General features: G+C 63.7%; 1 protein-coding gene across 1 annotated transcript; it reads right to left on the bottom strand.

The window, feature by feature from the left end:
• Positions 1-149: 149 nt before the first annotated feature.
• LOC134431257 (melanocyte protein PMEL-like) lies at positions 150-16,985 on the bottom strand. Its single transcript, XM_063179240.1, has 12 exons — positions 16,922-16,985; positions 13,139-13,270; positions 12,198-12,344; positions 11,389-11,514; positions 10,309-10,470; positions 8,029-8,412; positions 6,288-6,553; positions 5,759-6,131; positions 5,592-5,679; positions 3,042-3,247; positions 1,615-1,702; positions 150-357 (listed from the first exon to the last, which is right to left on the bottom strand). Exons 1-12 carry the CDS (start codon positions 16,983-16,985, stop codon positions 195-197), a joined length of 2,199 nt encoding a protein of 732 aa, XP_063035310.1. The 3' UTR covers positions 150-194.
• Positions 16,986-18,645: the final 1,660 nt, after the last annotated feature.

Below are 18,645 nucleotides of genomic sequence, written 5' to 3'. Positions count from 1 at the left end.
CCCCCCAGAACCCCCCAAAACCCCTCCGGGACCCCTCGAACCCCCCCCAGACCCTCTAAAAATCACACAGAGCCAAAGCTTGGGGCGCATCGCAGCTTTAATCCCGGTGCCACCAAGGCCACCACGTCTGTCCCCAGCGCTGTCCCCAGCTCCGGGGGGGATTGTTCGGGGTGAGGTTTTTGGGGCGGGGGTCCCTAGACCGAGCGGGCCCGGAGCAGGGGGCTGCTCTCGCCGCTCGGGGCCGCCCCCAGGGCGCGCTGCAGCAGCCGCCGAACCGCGGGGACATTCGGGGACAGCCACGGCCGCGAGCGGGACACGGCAGGGGACACCGGCGACAGCGACGGCGACTTGGCACGTCTGGGGGGCGATGGGGGGGGGACACGGGGTCACCGCCTCGTCGGGGTGTCCCCGATGTCCCCAACCCCCCATTGGAAGTGTCCCCGATGTCCCCAAGCCCGTAACAACACCATGAAGGCATAAAAAGTGTCCCCAACCCCAGAGAGAGTGTCCCCAACCCCACAGAGAGTGTCCCCAACCCCACGGTGTCACCTCCACCCCATAAAGAGTGTCCCCGATGTCCCCAACCCCATAATAACCCCAGAAAGAGTGTCCCCAACCCCACAGAGTGTCCCCATCCTCATAGGGAGTGTCCTCAATGTCCCCAACCCCACAGAGAGTGTCCCCAACCCCACAGTGTCACCTCCACCCATAGGGAGTGTCCCCGATGTCCCCAACCCCATAATAACCCCAAAAAGAGTGTCCCCAACCCCACAGAGTGTCCCCAACCCCATAGAGAGTGTCCCCAGCTCCAGTGTCCCCAACCCCACGGTGTCATCGCCTCGCCAAGGGGTGTCCCCGATGTCCCCAACCCCATTGGGAGTGTCCCCTATGTCCCCAACCCCGTAACAACCCATAAAGCCATCAAAAGTGTCCCCAACCCCACAGAGAGTGTCCCCAGCCCCGCTGGAAGTGTCCCCGGTGTCCTCAACCCACAGAGTCACCTCCACCCCATAGGGAATGTCCCCAACCCCATAACAACCCCATAAAAAGTGTCCCCAACCCCATAAAGCGTGTCCCCAACCCATAAAGAGTGTCCCCAATGTCCCCAACCCCATAAGGAGTGTCCCCAACCCCACAGTGTCACCTCCACCCCATTAAGAGTGTCCCCAATGTCCCCAACCCCATAATAACCCCATAAAAAGTGTCCCAACCCCACTGAGTGTCCCATCCTCATAGGGAGTGTCCTCAATGTCCTCAACCCACAGAGAGTGTCCCCAACCCCACGGTGTCACCTCCACCCCACAATGTCCCCAATGTCTCCACTGTCCCCAATGTCCCCAGCTCCCCCATGTCCCCAATGTCCTCTCACCCTGCTCCCCTCCCATGTGTTCCCGATGTCCCCAATCCCCCGATGTCCCCGCTGTCCCCAATGTCCCCAATCCCCCCGATGTCCCCAATCCCCCCAATGTCCCCAATCCCCCCGATGTCCCCACTGCCCCCAATGCCCCCAATGCTCCACTGTTCCCAATCCCCCCAGTGTCCCCCGATGCCCCCACTGTCCCCAATGTCCCCAGTGTCCCTGATGTCCCCCCATTGTCCCCGCTGTCCCCTCACCTGTAGGTGCACGCGGCCGTGCCCAGGGCGGCCGCCACCAGCACGAGTGCCACGAACAGCGTGGTGTGACCGCTGGCCGGGCTGGCTCCTGGGGACAGGGACAGCCCGGTGCCACCAGGGGACCTTGGGGACATCCCCGGGGCCTGTCCCTGTGTCCCTGTGTCCCTGTCACCTCCCAGGGCAGGGACAGCCCGGTGCCACCAGGGGACCTTGGGGACATCCCCGGCACCTGTCCCTGTGTCCCTGTCACCTCCCAGAGCAGGGACAGCCCAGCCCATCCCAGGAACCCTCAGGGACCCTGTCCCGATGTCCCTGTCACCTCCTCTGGGCCATGGACAACCCAGCCCCACCCAGGGGACACCCGGGGGACCTTGGGGACATCGGGGACCCCGCGGCGGCGTCACACCTCCCACGGCCACGCGGGTGGAGGCCACGGCCAGGTGCCACCTCCTCTGGGGACAGAAACCACCCAGCCCCACCCAGGGGACATTGGGGACATCCCAGGACCCAGTGCCACCTCCTCAGAGGACAGGAACCACCCAGCCCCACCCAGGGGACATTGGGGACATCCCAGGACCCAGTGTCACCTCCCAGGACCAGGAACTGCCCAACCCCACCTAGGGGACACCCAGGGGACCTTGGGGACATCCCAGGACCCAGTGCCACCTCTGACAGAACAGAAACACCCAGCCCCACCCAGGGGACATTGGGGACATCCCCAAGCCCCAATGCCACCTCTGACAGGACAGAAACACCCCAGCCCCACCCAGGGGACACCCAGGGGACCTTGGGGACATCGGGGGGGACCCCGCGGTGGCGTCGCACCTCCCACGGCCACGCGGGTGGAGGCCACGGCCAGGGACAGCTCTGCCCCTTCCAAGGGACATTGGGGACACCCCCAGGACCTGTCCCCATCACTCCCTGGTGCAAAAACCACCCAGCCCCACCCAGGGGACACCCAGGGGACCTTGGGGACCCTTTTCCCCCTGTCCCTGTCATGTCCCCGGACCAGGAACCACCCAATCCCATTCAGGGGACACCCAGGGGACCTTGGGGACATTGGGGGACCCTGTGGTGGTGTCGCACCGCCCACGGCCACGCGGGTGGTGGCCACGGCCAGGTGCCACCTCCTCCGAGGACAGGAACCACCCAGCCCCACCCAGGGGACACTGGGGACATCCCAGGACCCAGTGCCACCTCCCAGGACCAGGAACACCCCAGCCCCACCCAGGGGACCTTGGGGACCCTTTTCCCCCTGTCCCTGTCACGTCCCCGGACCAGGAACCACCCAATCCCATTCAGGGGACACCCGGGGGACCTTGGGGACATCCCAGGACCCTGTGCCACGTACTGGGACCAGGAACCACCCATCAAGGGACACCCGGGGGACCTTGGGGACATCGGGGACCCCCGCGGCGGCGTCGCACCTCCCACGGCCACGCGGGTGGAGGCCACGGCCAGCCCGTTGCCGTTGGCCAGGGACACGTTGAGGCAGAAGAGGCCGCTGCGGTTGAAGTCCTGGCGCAGCACGAGCTCGCAGCCCGGCGGCGACGGCGACACCGGCGAGCACGACTCGGCCTCGGCCGCGCGGCACTCGGCGTCCGCCACCACCGTGCACACCTCCGACGGCACCCTGAGGGCCGTTTTTGGGGGATTTCGGGTCGTTTTCGGGGGATTTGGGGCCGTTTTGGGGGGATTTGGGGTCATTTTTGGGACCGTTTTTTGGGGGGATTTGGAATAATTTTGGGGATTTGAGGCCATTTTCAGGCCATTTCTGGTGGTTTCAGGTCCGTTTTGGGGGATTTGGGGCCATTTTCGGGGATTTGGGGTCATCTTTGGGACCGTTTTGGGAGTTCAGGGGCAGTTTTGGGGTGTTTCGGGGCAGTTTTTGGGGGGATTTGGAATAATTTTGGGGATTTGAGGCCATTTTCAGGCCATTTCTGGTGGTTTCAGGTCCGTCTTGGGGGATTTGGGGCCATTTTCGGGGATTTGGGGCCATCTTTGGGACCGTTTTGGGGAGTTCAGGGGCAGTTTTGGGGTGTTTCGGGGCAGTTTTTGGGGGGATTTGGAATAATTTGGGGGATTTGAGGCTATTTTCAGGCCATTTCTGGTGGTTTCAGGTCCGTTTTGGGGCATTTGGGGTCATTTTGGGGGATTTGGGGCCATTTTGGGGGATTTGGGGCCATTTCTGGGACCGTTTTTGGGGGCAGTTTTGGGGGCGATTTATGGGATTTTCAGACCGTTTTGAGGGGGATATGGGATCATTTGGGGCATTTGTAGCTGTTTTGAGGGGTTTTAGGGTCGTTATTGGGGATTTGGGGCCGTTTTGGGGGCCATTTCGGGATAATTTTGGAGGTTTGGGATAATTTCGAGCACGACTCGGCCTCAGCCGCGCGGCACTCGGCGTCCGCCACCACCGTGCACACCTCCGACGGCACCCTGAGGGCCGATTGGGGGGATTTGGGGTCGTTTTCGGGGGATTTGGGGTCGTTTCCGGGGGATTTGGGGCCATTTTGGGGGGATTTGGGGTCATTTTTGGGACCGTTTTTGGGGGCAGGTTTTGGGGGGGATTTGGAATAATTTTGGGGATTTGAGGCCATTTTCAGGCCATTTCTGGTGGTTTCAGGTCCGTCTTGGGGATTTGGGGCCATTTTCGGGGATTTGGGGTCATCTTTGGGACCGTTTTGGGGAGTTCAGGGGCAGTTTTGGGGGGTTTCGGGGCAGTTTTTGGGGGGATTTGGAATAATTTTGGGGATTGGAGGCCATTTTCAGGCCATTTCTGGTGGTGTCGGGTCCGTTTTGGGGGATTTGGGGTCATTTTGGGGGATTTGGGGCCATTTTGGGGGATTTGGGGCCATTTCTGGGACCGTTTTTGGGGGCAGTTTTGGGGGCGATTTATGGGATTTTCAGACCGTTTTGAGAGGGATATGGGATCATTTGGGGCATTTGTAGCTGTTTTGAGGGGTTTTAGGGTCGTTATTGGGGATTTGGGGCCGTTTTGGGGGCCATTTCGGGATAATTTTGGAGGTTTGGGATAATTTCGAGCACGACTCGGCCTCAGCCGCGCGGCACTCGGCGTCCGCCACCACCGTGCACACCTCCGACGGCACCCTGAGGGCCGATTGGGGGGATTTGGGGTCGTTTTCGGGGGATTTGGGGCCGTTTCGGGGGATTTGGGGCCATTTCGGGGGATTTGGGGCCGTTTTCGGGGGATTTGGGGTCGTTTTTGGGACCGTTTTTGGGGGCAGGTTTTGGGGGGGATTTGGAATAATTTTGGGGATTTGAGGCCATTTTCAGGCCATTTCTGGTGGTTTCAGGTCCGTCTTGGGGGATTTGGGGCCATTTTCGGGGATTTGGGGTCATCTTTGGGACCGTTTTGGGGAGTTCAGGGGCAGTTTTGGGGGGTTTCGGGGCAGTTTTTGGGGGGATTTGGAATAATTTTGGGGATTTGAGGCTATTTTCAGGCCATTTCTGGTGGTTTCAGGTCCGTTTTGGGGGATTTGGGGTCATTTTGGGGATTTGGGGTCATTTCTGGGACCGTTTGTAGGGGTTTTGGGGCAGTTTTTGGGGGGATTTGGGATCGGTTTTGAGGACTTGGGGGGGTTTGGGGCCGTTGTTGTGGGTTTGGGGTCATTTTTGGGACCATTGGGGGCAGTTTTGGGACCATTTCTTGGGCTTTGGGGGCAGTTTTTGGGGGGGATTTGGGGCCGTTTTCGGGCCATTTCTGGTGGTTTCGGGTCCGTTTTGGGGTCACTTTTGGGACAGTTTTTGGGGGCAGTTTTGGGGAGATTTGGGGTCATTTTTGGGACCGTTTTTGCAGGTTTGGGGGCAGTTTTGGGGGGGGGATTTGGGGTCATTTTTGGGACCGTTTTGGGGGGATTTGGGGTCATTTTTGCGGGGATTTGGGACCATTCTGAGGCTTTGGGGGGTGGGTTTTGGGGAGCGTTTTGGGCGCCGTCCCCTGTGTCCCCACTCACCCTCCCTCGCACGTCACCGTCAGCTCCACGCTGCTGCCCCCGCCGCCCTCGGGCACCACCTGCACGATGGCCACGCTCTCGATGCCCTCTGGGGGGGTCACAGGGGGGGTCAGCGGGGTGGGGACCCCCCCAGAACCCCCCAAGACCCCCAGGGACCCCAGACTCACGGACGATGTCCAGCTGGGTGGCGAAGGTGCCGTAGCGGTACAGGACACAGGGCACGTCCCCAACCGGCGCCTGGCGCTTCACCAGTGCCAGGGGCTGGGCTGTGGTGCCAGGCGTGGCGCCAGATGTGGCGCCAGATGTGGCTCCAGATGTGGCTCCAGACGTGGCAGCCGCCAGGGACACAGCGGCGGCTCCCGCGGTGGCATCTGCGGTGACAGCGAGCGTGGCCGCGGCGGTGGCATCGGGGGCCGATCCAGATGTGGCCGATCCAGCTGTGGCCGATCCAGCTGTGGCAGCAGCTGTGACGTCACCCGCGCCTCCAGCTGTCGCCGCACCTGCAGGGACACACGGGAAACGCTGGGGGACAGCGGAACCCTTGGGGACAATTCCCGACGTGTCCCCGCCCCCGGCCCTTGGGGACATCCCTGCCCTTGGGGACAATCCCCGATGTGTCCCCACCCCCGGGCAGGGCCAGCACCCACCTGCAGCCGCCGTCGCTTCCACCGAGGGGACAGAGGGGACAGAGGGGACAGCGGTGGCCCCGGGCGCGGTGGCGGCAGTGGGGGACGCGGAGGAGGCGACGGGAGCGGCGCTGGCGGTGACAGCGGGGACCGAGAGCTCGGTGGCGGCGGGGTCGGTGGCGGAGGGGACGGAGGGCTCGGTGACAACGGGGACAGCGGGCTCGGTGACAGCGGGCTCGGTGACAACGGGGACAGCGGGATCGGTGACAGCCGGGTCCGACGGTTCCGCTGCCGAGCCCCCCGTGGGCTCCGCCGGCTCCCCGGAGGCTGCGGGGGAAAAGGGGCTGGGGTCACCCGGGGACCCCCCAAATCCGGGCTGGGGTCACCCGGGGACCCCCCAAATCCGGGCTGGGGTCACCTGGGGAGCCCCAAAATCCGGGCTGGGGTCACCCCGGGATCCCCAAATCCGGGCTGGGGTCACCCGGGGACCCCCCAAATCCGGGCTGGGGTCACCCGGGGACCCCCAAATCCGGGCTGGGGTCACCTGGGGAGCCCCAAAATCCGGGCTGGGGTCACCTGGGGAGCCCCAAATCCGGGCTGGGGTCACCCGGGGAGTCCCAAAATCCGGGTTGGGGTCACCTGGGGAGTCCCAAATCTGGGCTGGGGTCACCCGGGGACCCCCTCAGAGTCCAGGCTGGGGTCACCTCTGGTTTGGGACCCCCCGATTCTGGGTTGGGGTCACCCAGGATCCCCCCAGAGTCCAGGCTGGGGTCACCTCTGGCATGGGACCCCCCCCCCCCCCGGTACCGCTCGATTCTGGGCTGGGGTCACCTCTTGGTTTGGGACCCCCTGGGACCCCCCAGTTGCAGTGTCCGGGGTGCTCCGTGTCCCCTTAGGTGACACCGGGGGGACACACGGTGGGTTGGGGCGGTGTGGGGGCTCTGTGGGGCAGGGGGACACAAATTATCGGGTGGGGGGGACATTGGAGGGTGAAGGGACATTGGGGACACTCAGTCTGGTGTGGGGGGACATTGGGGACACAAATTATGGGGTGGGGGGGGACATTGGAGGGTGAAGGGACATTGGGGACACTCAGTCTGGTGTGGGGGGACATTGGGGACACAAATTATGGGGTGAGGGGACACTGGTGACACACGTTCTGCCATGGGGTGGCGCTGAGGGGCTGGGGGGACATTGGGGACACTCAGTCTGGGGTGGGGGGACATTGGGGACACTCGGTCTGGGGTGGAGGGACATTGGGGACACTCAGTCTGGGGCAGGGGGCATTGGGGACACTCAGTCTGGGGTGGAGGACATTGGGGACACTCAGTCTGGGCTGGGGGGACATTGGGGACACTCAGTACGGGGTGGGGGGACATTGGGGACACTCAGTACGGCTGGGGGGACATTGGGGACACACAGTCTGGGGCAGGGGGACATTGGGGACACTCAGTACGGCTGGGGGGACATTGGGGACACACAGTCTGGGGCAGGGGGACATTGGGGACACTCAGTACGGCTGGGGGGACATTGGGGACACACAGTCTGGGGCAGGGGGACATTGGGGACACTCAGTGTGGGCTGGGGGGACATTGGGGACACTCAGTCTGGGGTGGGGGGACATTGGGGACACTCAGTCTGGGGCGGGGGCACACCGGTGTCACACACTGTAGGACTGGGATGGCTCCGGGGGCTTTGGCGACACCAGCGCCGGTGGCACCGAGCCCGTGACAACCCCGACCTGTCCCCCCGCCCCACGGTGACACCGAGCCCAGCCCGCCCGCCATTGCCCTCACCCGTGCTCTGTCCCCCCGCGGCGGGCGCGGCCGTGGTGGCCGCGGGCTCGGTGCCACCCTCAGTGGTGGCCGCGGGCTCGGTGGCAGCCCCGGTGGTGGCCGCGGGGGCCGTGCTGGGCCCGCAGGGGCGGAGCGGGATGGCGGCCTGCAGCACCAGGCGCGCCGAGAAGGTGCCGGTGTCGCGGTAGGTGTGCGTGACGGTGGCGCTGCGGGTGATGAGGGTCCCGCTCTGGTCGCCGAAGTCCCACGAGAAGGACACGTCGGCGTCCCGCAGGTACCGGCTCGGGTCGTGCAGCCGCACCGCGAACGCCACCGCGCGGTTCCGCACGAAGGCACCGCCACCGGGCACCGCCACCGCGCCCGGGAGCTGCGACACCGCCACCGAGAGCGGCACCTGGTCTGGGGACAGCGGGGGGACGGCGTGAGGGGGGCGACAGCGTGGGGACAGCGAGGGGACAGCGGGGGGACAGCGGGGGGACAGCGTGAGGGGGGCGACAGCGTGGGGACAGCGAGGGGACAGCGGGGGGACAGCGAGGGGACAGCGTGGGGACAGCGGGGGGACGGCGTGAGGGGGGGGACAGCGTGGGGACAGCGAGGGGACAGTGAGGGGACGGCGTGGGGACAGCGTGGGGACAGCGAGGGGACAGCGAGGGGACAGCGTGAGGGGGGCGACAGCGTGGGGACAGCGAGGGGACAGTGAGGGGACGGCGTGGGGACAGTGAGGGGACAGTGAGGGGACAGCGTGGGGACAGCGAGGGGACAGCGAGGGGACGGCGTGGGGACAGCGTGGGGACACGGTGAGGGTGAGAGGACGGCTGGGGACAGCGAGGTGACAGAGTAGGGACACGGTGAGGGTGGGGGACAGCAAGGGGACACGGTGAGGGTATGGGGACAGTTGGGGACAGCCCAGGGACACAGTGAGGGTGGGGGGACAGTGCGGGGACAGCGAGGGGACAGCGTGTGGGGGGGACAGAGCGGGGACAGCGTGAGGGTGAGAGGACAGCTGGGGACAGCAAGGGGACATGGTGAAGGTATGGGGACAGTTGGGGACAGCCCAGGGACACAGTGAGGGTGAGGGGACAGTGCAGGGACAGCGTGGGGACACAGTGAGGGTATGGGGACAGTTGGAGACATGGTGAAGGTGTGGGGACAGCAAGGGGACAGTGTGGGGACACAGTGAGGGTGAGAGGGCAGTTGTGGACATGGTGAGGGTATGGGGACAGTTGGGGACAGTGGAGGGGACAGCAAGGGGACACAGTGAGAGTATGGGGACAGTTGTGGACAGTGGAGGGACAGAGCACGGACAGCGTGAGGGTGGGGACAGCGAGGGGACAATGCGGGGACAAGGTGAGAATTAGGGGACAGTGCAGGGCTAGCGGGGGGACAAGGTGAAGGCGTGGGGACAGCGCGGGGACAGTGCGGGGACACGGTGAGGGTAGGGGGACAGTTGGGGACAGTGCAGGGACACAGCGAGGGTGTGGGGACAGCGTGGGGATGGGCAGGGGAGTGGCTGGGAGATGGAGCGGTGGCGTGTGGTGTCACCTGTGCACGGTGTCACCTACGGCCAGTGTCACCTGCACTGTCATCTACAGCCAGTGTCACCTATAGCCAGTGTCACCTGCACCCAGTGTCACCTGCACTTGGTGTCACCCACACCCAGCATCATCTGCACTGTCACCTACAGCCAGTGTCACCTACAGCCAGTGTCACCTGCACCCAGTGTCACCTGCACTGTCATCTACAGCCAGTGTCACATATAGTCAGTGTCACCTGCACCTGGTGTCACCTGCAGCCTCTGCGCCCAGTGTCACCCACATCTAGTGTCACCTATAGCTCAAGCATCCAGTGTCACCTGCACCCAGTGTCACCTCCAGCCTCAGCACCCAGTGTCACCTCCAGCCTCAGCACCCAGTGTCACTTGCACTGTCACCTACAGCCAGTGCCACCTGTGCCCAGTGTCACCTACAGCCCCAAAGCCCAGTGTCACAGTCCTGAAACCCAGCGCCACCCACACCCAATGTCACCCGCACCCACTGTCACCCATACCCAATGTCACCTGCACCCAATGTCACCTGCACCCAGTGCCACCCACACCCAGTGCCACCCACACCCACTGCCACCCACACCCAATGTCACCTGCACCCAGTGTCACCCACGCCCAATGTCACCCGCACCCCCTCACCCACCACTCCCACCCCAAATCCCCCCCATTTCCCATTCCAAATCCCCCACCCTGTGCCCCCTATGTCACCCATCCCGTTGTCACCCCCCCGGTGTCCCCCCGCTGTCACCCACCGGTGACACTGAACTGGCTGCTGCCGTGGCCGATGGGGACGAATTTCTGCCGTCCCCGGGCGTGGTACACGGTGACCTCCATGGTGTAGGAGCCGAGTGGCACCCCCTGGGTGTCCACGGTGAGCTGTGACACCGGCCCGTCCAGCACCTGCCAGTACCGCCCTGGGGACAACGGGGACAGTGGGGACAGTGCCACCATCAGGACAGTGCCACCTCCACGGTGAGCTGTGACACCGGCCCGTCCAGCACCTGCCAGTACCGCCCTGGGGACAACGGGGACAGTGGGGACAGCGCCACCACCATGGGGACAATGCCACCACCATGGGGACACCGGCCCGTCCAGCACCTGCCAGTACTGCCCTGGGGACAGTGGGCACAGTGCCACCACCGTGGGGACAGTGCCACCATAGCGGGGACACCGGCCCGTCCAGCACCTGCCAGTACCGCCCTGGGGACAATGGGGACAACGGGGACAGTGGGGACAGTGCCACCACCGTGGGGACAGTGCCACCATAGCGGGGACACCGGCCCGTCCAGCACCTGCCAGTACCGCCCCGGGGACAGTGGGGACAGTGCCACCACCGTGGGGACAGTGCCACCATCAGGACAGCGCCATCACAGCAGGAACAGTGTCACCACAATGGGGACAGTGCCACCACCGTGAGGACAGTGCCACCATCAGGACAGTGCCATCACAGCAGGAACAGCATCGCCACAATGGGGACAGTGCCACCATGGTGGGCTCAGCGCCACCACGGCAAAGTCGGCGTCGTGACATGAGCTTGGTGCCACCACAGCGGCGCCAGCGCCACCATGGCAGGCTCAGTGCCACCACCACACGATGTCAGTGTCACCACGGCGGGCTCAGTGCCACCACGGCATTGTCAGCGCCCCCAGGGTGGGCTCGGTGCCACCTCAGCGGGCTTGGTGCCACCCTGGGGACAGCGGTGCCACCAGAGGGGTTCGGTGCCACCAGAAGGATCTGGTGCCACCCTGGGGACAGCGGTGCCACCAGAGGGGTTCGGTGCCACCCCGGGGACAGCGGTGGCACCTCGGTGACAGCGGTGCCACCTCACTCACCCCAGGTCCACCAGACGTAGACGAACTTCCCGCGCCGGCCCCGGGGCAGGGGGGTCCCATCCGGGAAGGTCCCGGTGGCGTCCGGCTGCTCCGGGAACACCGGGTCCCCCCGTGTCACCTGCGTGCCTGCGGGGACACCGGGGACATTGTGGGGACACACGGGGTAAAGGGGACACTGGGGTTTGGGGTGGTTTCGGGGAGTTTGGGGTGGTTTCAGGTGATTTAAGGGTTGTTTTGGGGTGGTTCCAGGGTGGTTTTGGAGGTTTAAGGGATTTTGGGGTGGTTTCAGGGTGGTTTGGGGTCGGTTTGAGTTGGTTTTAGGATGGTTTTGGGCAGTTTCAGGGCGGTTTGGGGATAATTTCAGGGTGTTTTTGGGGTAGTTTTGGGGTAGTTTCAGGATGGTTTGGGGTTGGTTTGAGGTGGTTTCAGGATGGTTTTGGGATAATTTCAGGGTGGGTTTTGGGTTAGTTATGGGCAGTTTCAGGGTGGTTTTGGGGCAGTTTCAGGGTGGTTTTGGGGGTTGTTTCAGGGTGGTTTCAGGGTTAGTTATGGGCAGTTTCAGGGTTGTTTTTGGGGCAGTTTCAGGGTTGTTTCAGGGTTGTTTCAGGGTTGTTTCAGGGTGGTTTTTGGGTTAGTTATGGGCAGTTTCGGGGTGGTTTTTGGGGCAGTTTCAGGGTGGTTTTTGGGTTAGTTATGGGCAGTTTCAGGGTGGTTTTTGGGGCAGTTTCAGGGTGGTTTTTGGGGTTGTTTCAGGGTTGTTTCGGGGTGGTTTTTGGGGCAGTTTCAGGGTTGTTTCGGGGCTCCCAGACCGTTGACGGTGCAGTTCTGCCCCCAGACCACGCGGCCGTCGGGCAGTGCCCGCTGGGTGCCCGGCAGGCGCAGCGCGATGGAGAACGTGGCCTGGGCGCCCGCCAGCGTCGGCGCGTCGTTGCTGATGTCGAAGGTGACATCGCCACCTGTGCGGGGACAATGGGAGGGGGGTCAGTGACACAGCCGGACCCCCCTGGTGACACAGCCAGCCCAGGTAGGTGACATCACCACCTGCTTGGGGACAACACTGGGGGGGAGTCAGTGACACAGCCAGACCAGGTGAGTGACATGGCCAGACCTCCCCAGTGACATGGCCACCTGCTTGGGGACACCATCAGGGTGAGGCTCAGCGACATGGCCAGCCTGGACAGGTGACATGATTGGTCTGGGTGGGTGACATCGTCACCTGCTTGGGGACACCATGGAGGTGGGGGTCAGTAACACGGCCAGACCCCCCTGGTGACACAGCCACTATGGGCAGGTGACATGGCTGTCCCGGGTGGGTGACACAGCCAGCCCAAGTGGGTGACATGGCCAGATCCCCCCCAGTGACACAGCCAGCCCAGGTAGGTGGCATCACCACCCGCTTAGGGACACCTTGGGGTGGGGCTCAGTGACACAGCCAGACCCCCCTGGTGACACAGCCATTCCGGGTAGGTGACAACGCCACCTGTGCGGGGACACCATCAGGGTGGGAGGGGGGGGGGGTCAGTGACACGGCCAGCCCGTGTGGGTGACACGGCTGGTCCGGGTGGGTGACACGGCTGGTCCGGGTGGGTGACACGGTCACCCCGGGCAGGTGACCCAGCTGTCCCGGGTGGGTGACACGGTCACCCCGGGCAGGTGACCCAGCTGTCCCGGGTGGGTGACACGGCTGGTCCGGGTGGGTGACACGGTCACCGCGGGCAGGTGACCCGGCCGTCCCGGGGGTGGCACTCACCTGTCCAGCAGTCGCGGCTGTCGCGCTGCCAGGGCGGGTACAGCGCCGAGTCCCAGGCTCCGAAGGGCCCCGGCCGCCCCTGCCCGCCCCAGGCCGGGCCCCGCCCGCGGCTGCGGCCCCGCCCGGCGGCTCCTGCGGGGACAGCGACGGCGACACCCGCTCAGCGACAGCGCCACGCGGGGCACACGCGGCGCCGCTCTCGGGGGGCTCTCGGGTCCCACATGCCCCACATGTCCCCTGTTTTGGGGGCTTGTCGTGTCCCCCGTGTCTCCATTCTCAGGGGGATCAGAGGTCCCACGTGTGCCCCCCGTGTCCCCCCATTTTCGGGGGGCTGTCAGGTCCCATGTGTCCCTCCATGTCCCCATTTTCAGGGCTTTGTCGTGTCCCCCCCAGTGTCCCCCATTTTCTGGATTGTCACGTCCCCAACACATCCCCAACACGTCCCTTACGCTCAGGGGGATGAAGGGTCCCACATGCGCCCCCATGTCCCCCATTTTTGGGGGGCTATAATGTCCCCAGCATGTCCCTTATGCTCAGGGGGATGAAGGGTCCCATGTGTCCCCATTTTCAGGGCTCTGTCGTGTCCCCCCGTGTCCCCCATTTTTGTGGGTTGTCACGTCCCCAACACGTCCCTTATGCTCAGTAGGACGAAGGGTGCCACGTGTCCCCCATGTCCCCCATTTTTGTGGGTTGTCATGTCTCCCATGTCCCCAGCATGTCCCTTACGCTCAGGGGGATGAAGGGTCCCACGTGTCCCCGTTTTCGGGGTTTGTCGTGTCCCCCCGTGTTCCCCATTTTGGGGAACGTCATGTCCCCAACATGTCCTTTATGCTCAGTAGGATGAAGGGTCCCACATGTCCCTCCATGTCCCCATTTTCAGGGGTTTGTCGTGTCCCCCCGTGTCCCCATTTTCGGTGGCTGTCACGTCCCCTGTGTCCCCATTTTCGGGGTTTGTCATGTCCCCCCCCGTGTCCCCCATTTTTGGGGGGCTGCTGGGTCCCACACACCCCCCACTCCCAGGACATTTCCAGGTCCTCACGTGTCCCCAACTCTCAGGAGTCAGTGAGGTCCCCATGTCCCCAGTGTCCTCAATGTCCCCCACTCCCAGGACATTGCCACATCCCCCATGTCCCCCATGTCCCCCATGTCCCCACTCTCAGGACGCTCCCAGGTCTCCCTTGTCCCCAACTCTCGGCGGTCAGTGAGGTCCCCAATGTCCCCAATGTCCTCCACTCTCAGGACATTGCCACATCCCCAATGTCCCCCGTTTCCCCACTCTCAGGTCCCCAAAAATGTCCCCCCATGTCCCCAACTCTCGGCGGTCAGTGAGGTCCCCAATGTCCCCCACTCCCAGGACACTGCCAGGCCCCTCATGTCCCCCATGTCCCCAACTCGCAGGGGTCTGACATGTCCCCAATGTCCCCCACTCCCAGGACACTGTCACATACCCCATGTCCCCAATTTCCCCACTGCCACATCCCCTGTGTCCCCAACTCTTGGGGGTCTGTGAGTTCCCCCTTGTCCCCCACTTTCAGGACACTCCCAGGTCCCCCCCATGTCCCCAAGTCCCAGGGGTCACTGAGGTCCCCAATGTCCCCCACTCTCAGGACACTGCCAGGTCCCCTGTGCCCCTGTGTCCCCAATTATTGGGAGTTTGACAAGTCCCCAATGTCCCCAATGTCCCCCACTCTCAGGACACTGCCAGGTCCCCCGTGTCCCCAAGTCCCAGGGGTCCCCAATGTCCCCCATGTCCCCAATTCTCAGGACACTGCCAGGTCCCCCGTGTCCCCAATTCTTGGGCGTTTGACAAGTCCCCAACGTCCCCCATGTCCCCAACTCTCAGGACCTCAATGTCCCCAATGTCCCCCCCATAAGCCCCGAGTGTCTCCCCTTTGCCACCCCCTCCCCTGGGGTGTCCCCCCGACCCTGGGGGGACCCGGGGGGGACCCGGGGGGGTCCCGGGGGGGGGCTCGGGGCCCTCGTGACGGAGCTCGGGCCGAGCCACGCGCGGCCAAAGCCGTCACATGGCCCCAAAGCCGCTGCATGTGACGCTCAGCTGAGCCGGGGGGGACGGGACGGGATGGAACGGGGACACCCCGGGGTCGGGGGGCTGCAGGGCCCCCCTGTCCCCCCAGTCTTGGGGGGCTGCAGGGTCCCCCTAAGGTCGGGGGGCTGCCAGGTCACCCCAATGTTCAGGGGGCTGCAAAGTCCCCTGTGACCCCCCAGTGTCGGACCCCAAAACCACCCCCAGAGACCCCAAATCCACCCCCAGAGACCTCAAAACCACCCCTAGAGACCCCAAATCCACCCCCAGAGACCCCAAATCCACCCCTAGAGACCCCAAAACCAGCCCTAGAGACCCCAAATCCACCCCTAGAGACCCCAAATCCACCCCCAGAGACCCCAAATCCACCCCTAGAGACCCCAAATCCACCCCTAGAGACCCCAAAACCAGCCCTAGAGACCCCAAATCCACCCCTAGAGACCCCAAAACCAGCCCTAGAGACCCCAAATCCACCCCTAGAGACCCCACAACCACCCCCAGAGACCCCAAAACCACCCCTAAGGACCCCAAAACCACCCCTAAGGACCCCAAAACCACCCCAAAGGGGAATATTGGGGTACAACCCAACTCAGTGAAGGATTTCCCTTTCAGGGTGGGCTCTGCACCCCAAAACCCCACAGGATGAAGCCCCCCCCACCCCCCAAAAAACCCCAATTTATGCCTGTAACCCTAAACCCAAATGGGAATTATCGGGGTACACCCCAGCTCCATAAAGGATTGCTCTTTAAGGGAGGGGATCTGCACCCCAAAACACCAAAAGATGGAACTCTTGACACCCCCTGCACCCCAAAAAAACCCCAATTTATGCCTCTAACCTGAACCCACAACCAGCCCCAGGGACCCCAAAACCACCCCCAGAGACCCCACAACCACCCCAAAGGGGAATATTGGGGTACAACCCAACTCCGTGAAGGATTTCCCACTAAGGGTGGGCTCTGCACCCCAAAACCCCACAGGATGACGCCCTCCACACCCCAAAGAAAACCCGTTTATGCCACCAACCTTAACTCAAAACCACACCCAGAGGGGAAATATCGGGGTGCAACTCAACTCCATGAAGGATTTCCCTTTCAGGGTGGGCTCTGCACCCCAAAACCCCAAAGGATGGAACTCTCGACACCCCCTGCACCCCAAAAAACCCCAATTCATGCCTCTGTCCCGAACCCAAAACCACCCCAAAGGGGGAATATCGGGGTACAACCCAACTCAGTGAAGGATTTCCCTTTCAGGGTGGGCTCTGCACCCCAAAACCCCACAGGATGAAGCCCCCCACACCCCAAAACCCCACAGGATGAAGCCCCTGACGCCCCCCGCACCCCAAAACCCCAAAGGATGGAACTCTCGACACCCCCTGCACCCCAAAAAAACCCAATTCATGCCTCTGTCCCGAACCCAAAACCACCCCAAAGGGGGAATATCGGGGTACAACCCAACTCAGTGAAGGATTTCCCTTTCAGGGTGGGCTCTGCACCCCAAAACCCCACAGGATGAAGCCCCCCACACCCCAAAACCCCAAAGGATGGAACTCTCGACACACCTGCACCCCAAAAAACCCCAATTCATGCCTCTGTCCCGAACCCAAAACCACCCCAAAGGGGGAATATCGGGGTACAACCCAACTCAGTGAAGGATTTCCCTTTCAGGGTGGGCTCTGCACCCCAAAACCCCAAAGGATGGAACTCTCGACACCCCCCGCACCCCAAAACCCCCCGACTCACTCCTCTGAGCCTGAGCCAGGATCAGCAGCGCCCCCAGCACGGCGATGGCCCCGAGCCCCCTCATGGTCCCCGCTCGTGTCGCGCTCCTCGCTCCGCTCGGCCGGGGCAGAGGCGCCGCCAGCGGCGACAGCGACAGAAAAAGGGGGCGCTCATTTGCATAGCCCCGCCCACCGCACCGTAAGGGGGCGGTGCTCATTTGCATAACTCCGCCCGCCGCGCCGGAGGGAGCCACAGCTCATTTGCATAACCCCGCCCGCGGCCCCGAAAATGGTGCTCTCATTTGCATAACTCCGCCCTCTTGTAAAAAAAAAAGGGGAGGGGCGCGGGGGACGCCCCAACCCACGTGGGGCCACGTGCGGGGAAGGGGGTGGGGGGACATGGGGACCCCCCCCCCCTGAGTTTTGGGGGTTTGGTGGGACATGGGGACACCCCGTCCCACAGTTATGGGGGTCAGGGGGGACATGGGGACCCCCTCCCAGTTTGATGGGACACGGGGACCCCCCCCACCCAAAGTTTTGAGGGTTTGGGGGGACATGGGGACACTTCCCCCCACAGTTATGGGGGTCAGGGGGAACATGGGGACCCCCCCCTTGAGTTTTGGGGGTTTGGAGGGGACACGGGGACCCCCTCCCAGTTTGATGGGACACGGGGATCCCCCCCCCCCCCAGAGTTTTGAGGGTTTGGGGGGACATGGGGACACTTCCCCCCACAGTTATGGGGGTCAGGGGGAACATGGGGACCCCCTCCCACAGTTATGGAGGTCAGGGGGGACATGGGGACCCCCCCCCGAGTTTTGGGGCCACATAGGGAGCCCCTTCCCCACCATTTTGGGTTTTGGGGGGGACATCGGGACCGTTTTGGGGGTCTGGGAGGGACCTGGGGACCACTCCCCCAGTTCGGTGAGGGGGTTTGGGTTTTGGGGGGGACATGGGGACCCCACCCCACAGTTTTGGGGGTTGTGCGTGGATTTAGGGACCCGCCCCCAGAGTGTTGGGGGTTTAGGGGGGATATAGGGACCCCCCAATTCACTAAGGAGGTTTTGGGGGGCGGCCCCACCATCCTGGAGAGCCCAGAGATGGGGATTTGGGGTTTTTGGGGGTTTTTTTTTTGGGTTATTTGGGATTTTGGGGGGTCGCGGGGGTGACAGAGCCATGGGGGGGAAAAGCGGGGAGGGTCCCCCAATTCTGCACGGGGGGGGGGGGCACTCAAGGGGGTCCCCGAGTTTAGGGAGAGTGGGGGACCCCAATCCTGGGGGGTGACACGGGGGGGACCCCGATCATGACAAAAGGGGGGGGGTCCCCAATTCTGCACACGCAGGGGGACCCCGATCCCGGGGGGGGCACACGGGGGGGACCCCAATGGCACGGGGGTGACACAAGGGGACCCCGATCCCGGGGGGTGACACAAGGGGACCCCGAAGTCACAGGGGGACCCCAACCATGACAAAAGGGGGGGATCCCCAATTCTGCACACACGAGGGGACCCCAATCCCGGTGTGTGACACGGGGGGGGGGGACCCCAATCCTGGGGAGTGACACGGGGGGACCCCGATCATGACAAAGGGGGGGGATCCCCAATTCTGCACACGCAGGGGGACCCCGATGTCACAGGGGGACCCCAGTCCTGGAGGGTGACACGGGGGGACCCCAATGGCACGGGGGGACCCCAACCATGACAAAAGGGGGGGTCCCCAGTTCTGCACACACGAGGGGACCCCAATCCCG

The sequence above is a fragment of the Melospiza melodia genome, chromosome 31 (assembly GCF_035770615.1).
Source record: "Melospiza melodia melodia isolate bMelMel2 chromosome 31, bMelMel2.pri, whole genome shotgun sequence".
In the NCBI taxonomy this organism is placed as follows: domain Eukaryota; kingdom Metazoa; phylum Chordata; class Aves; order Passeriformes; family Passerellidae; genus Melospiza; species Melospiza melodia.
Note: the sequence above shows the minus strand (reverse complement) of the source record. Positions and strands in the feature narration are given on the sequence as shown.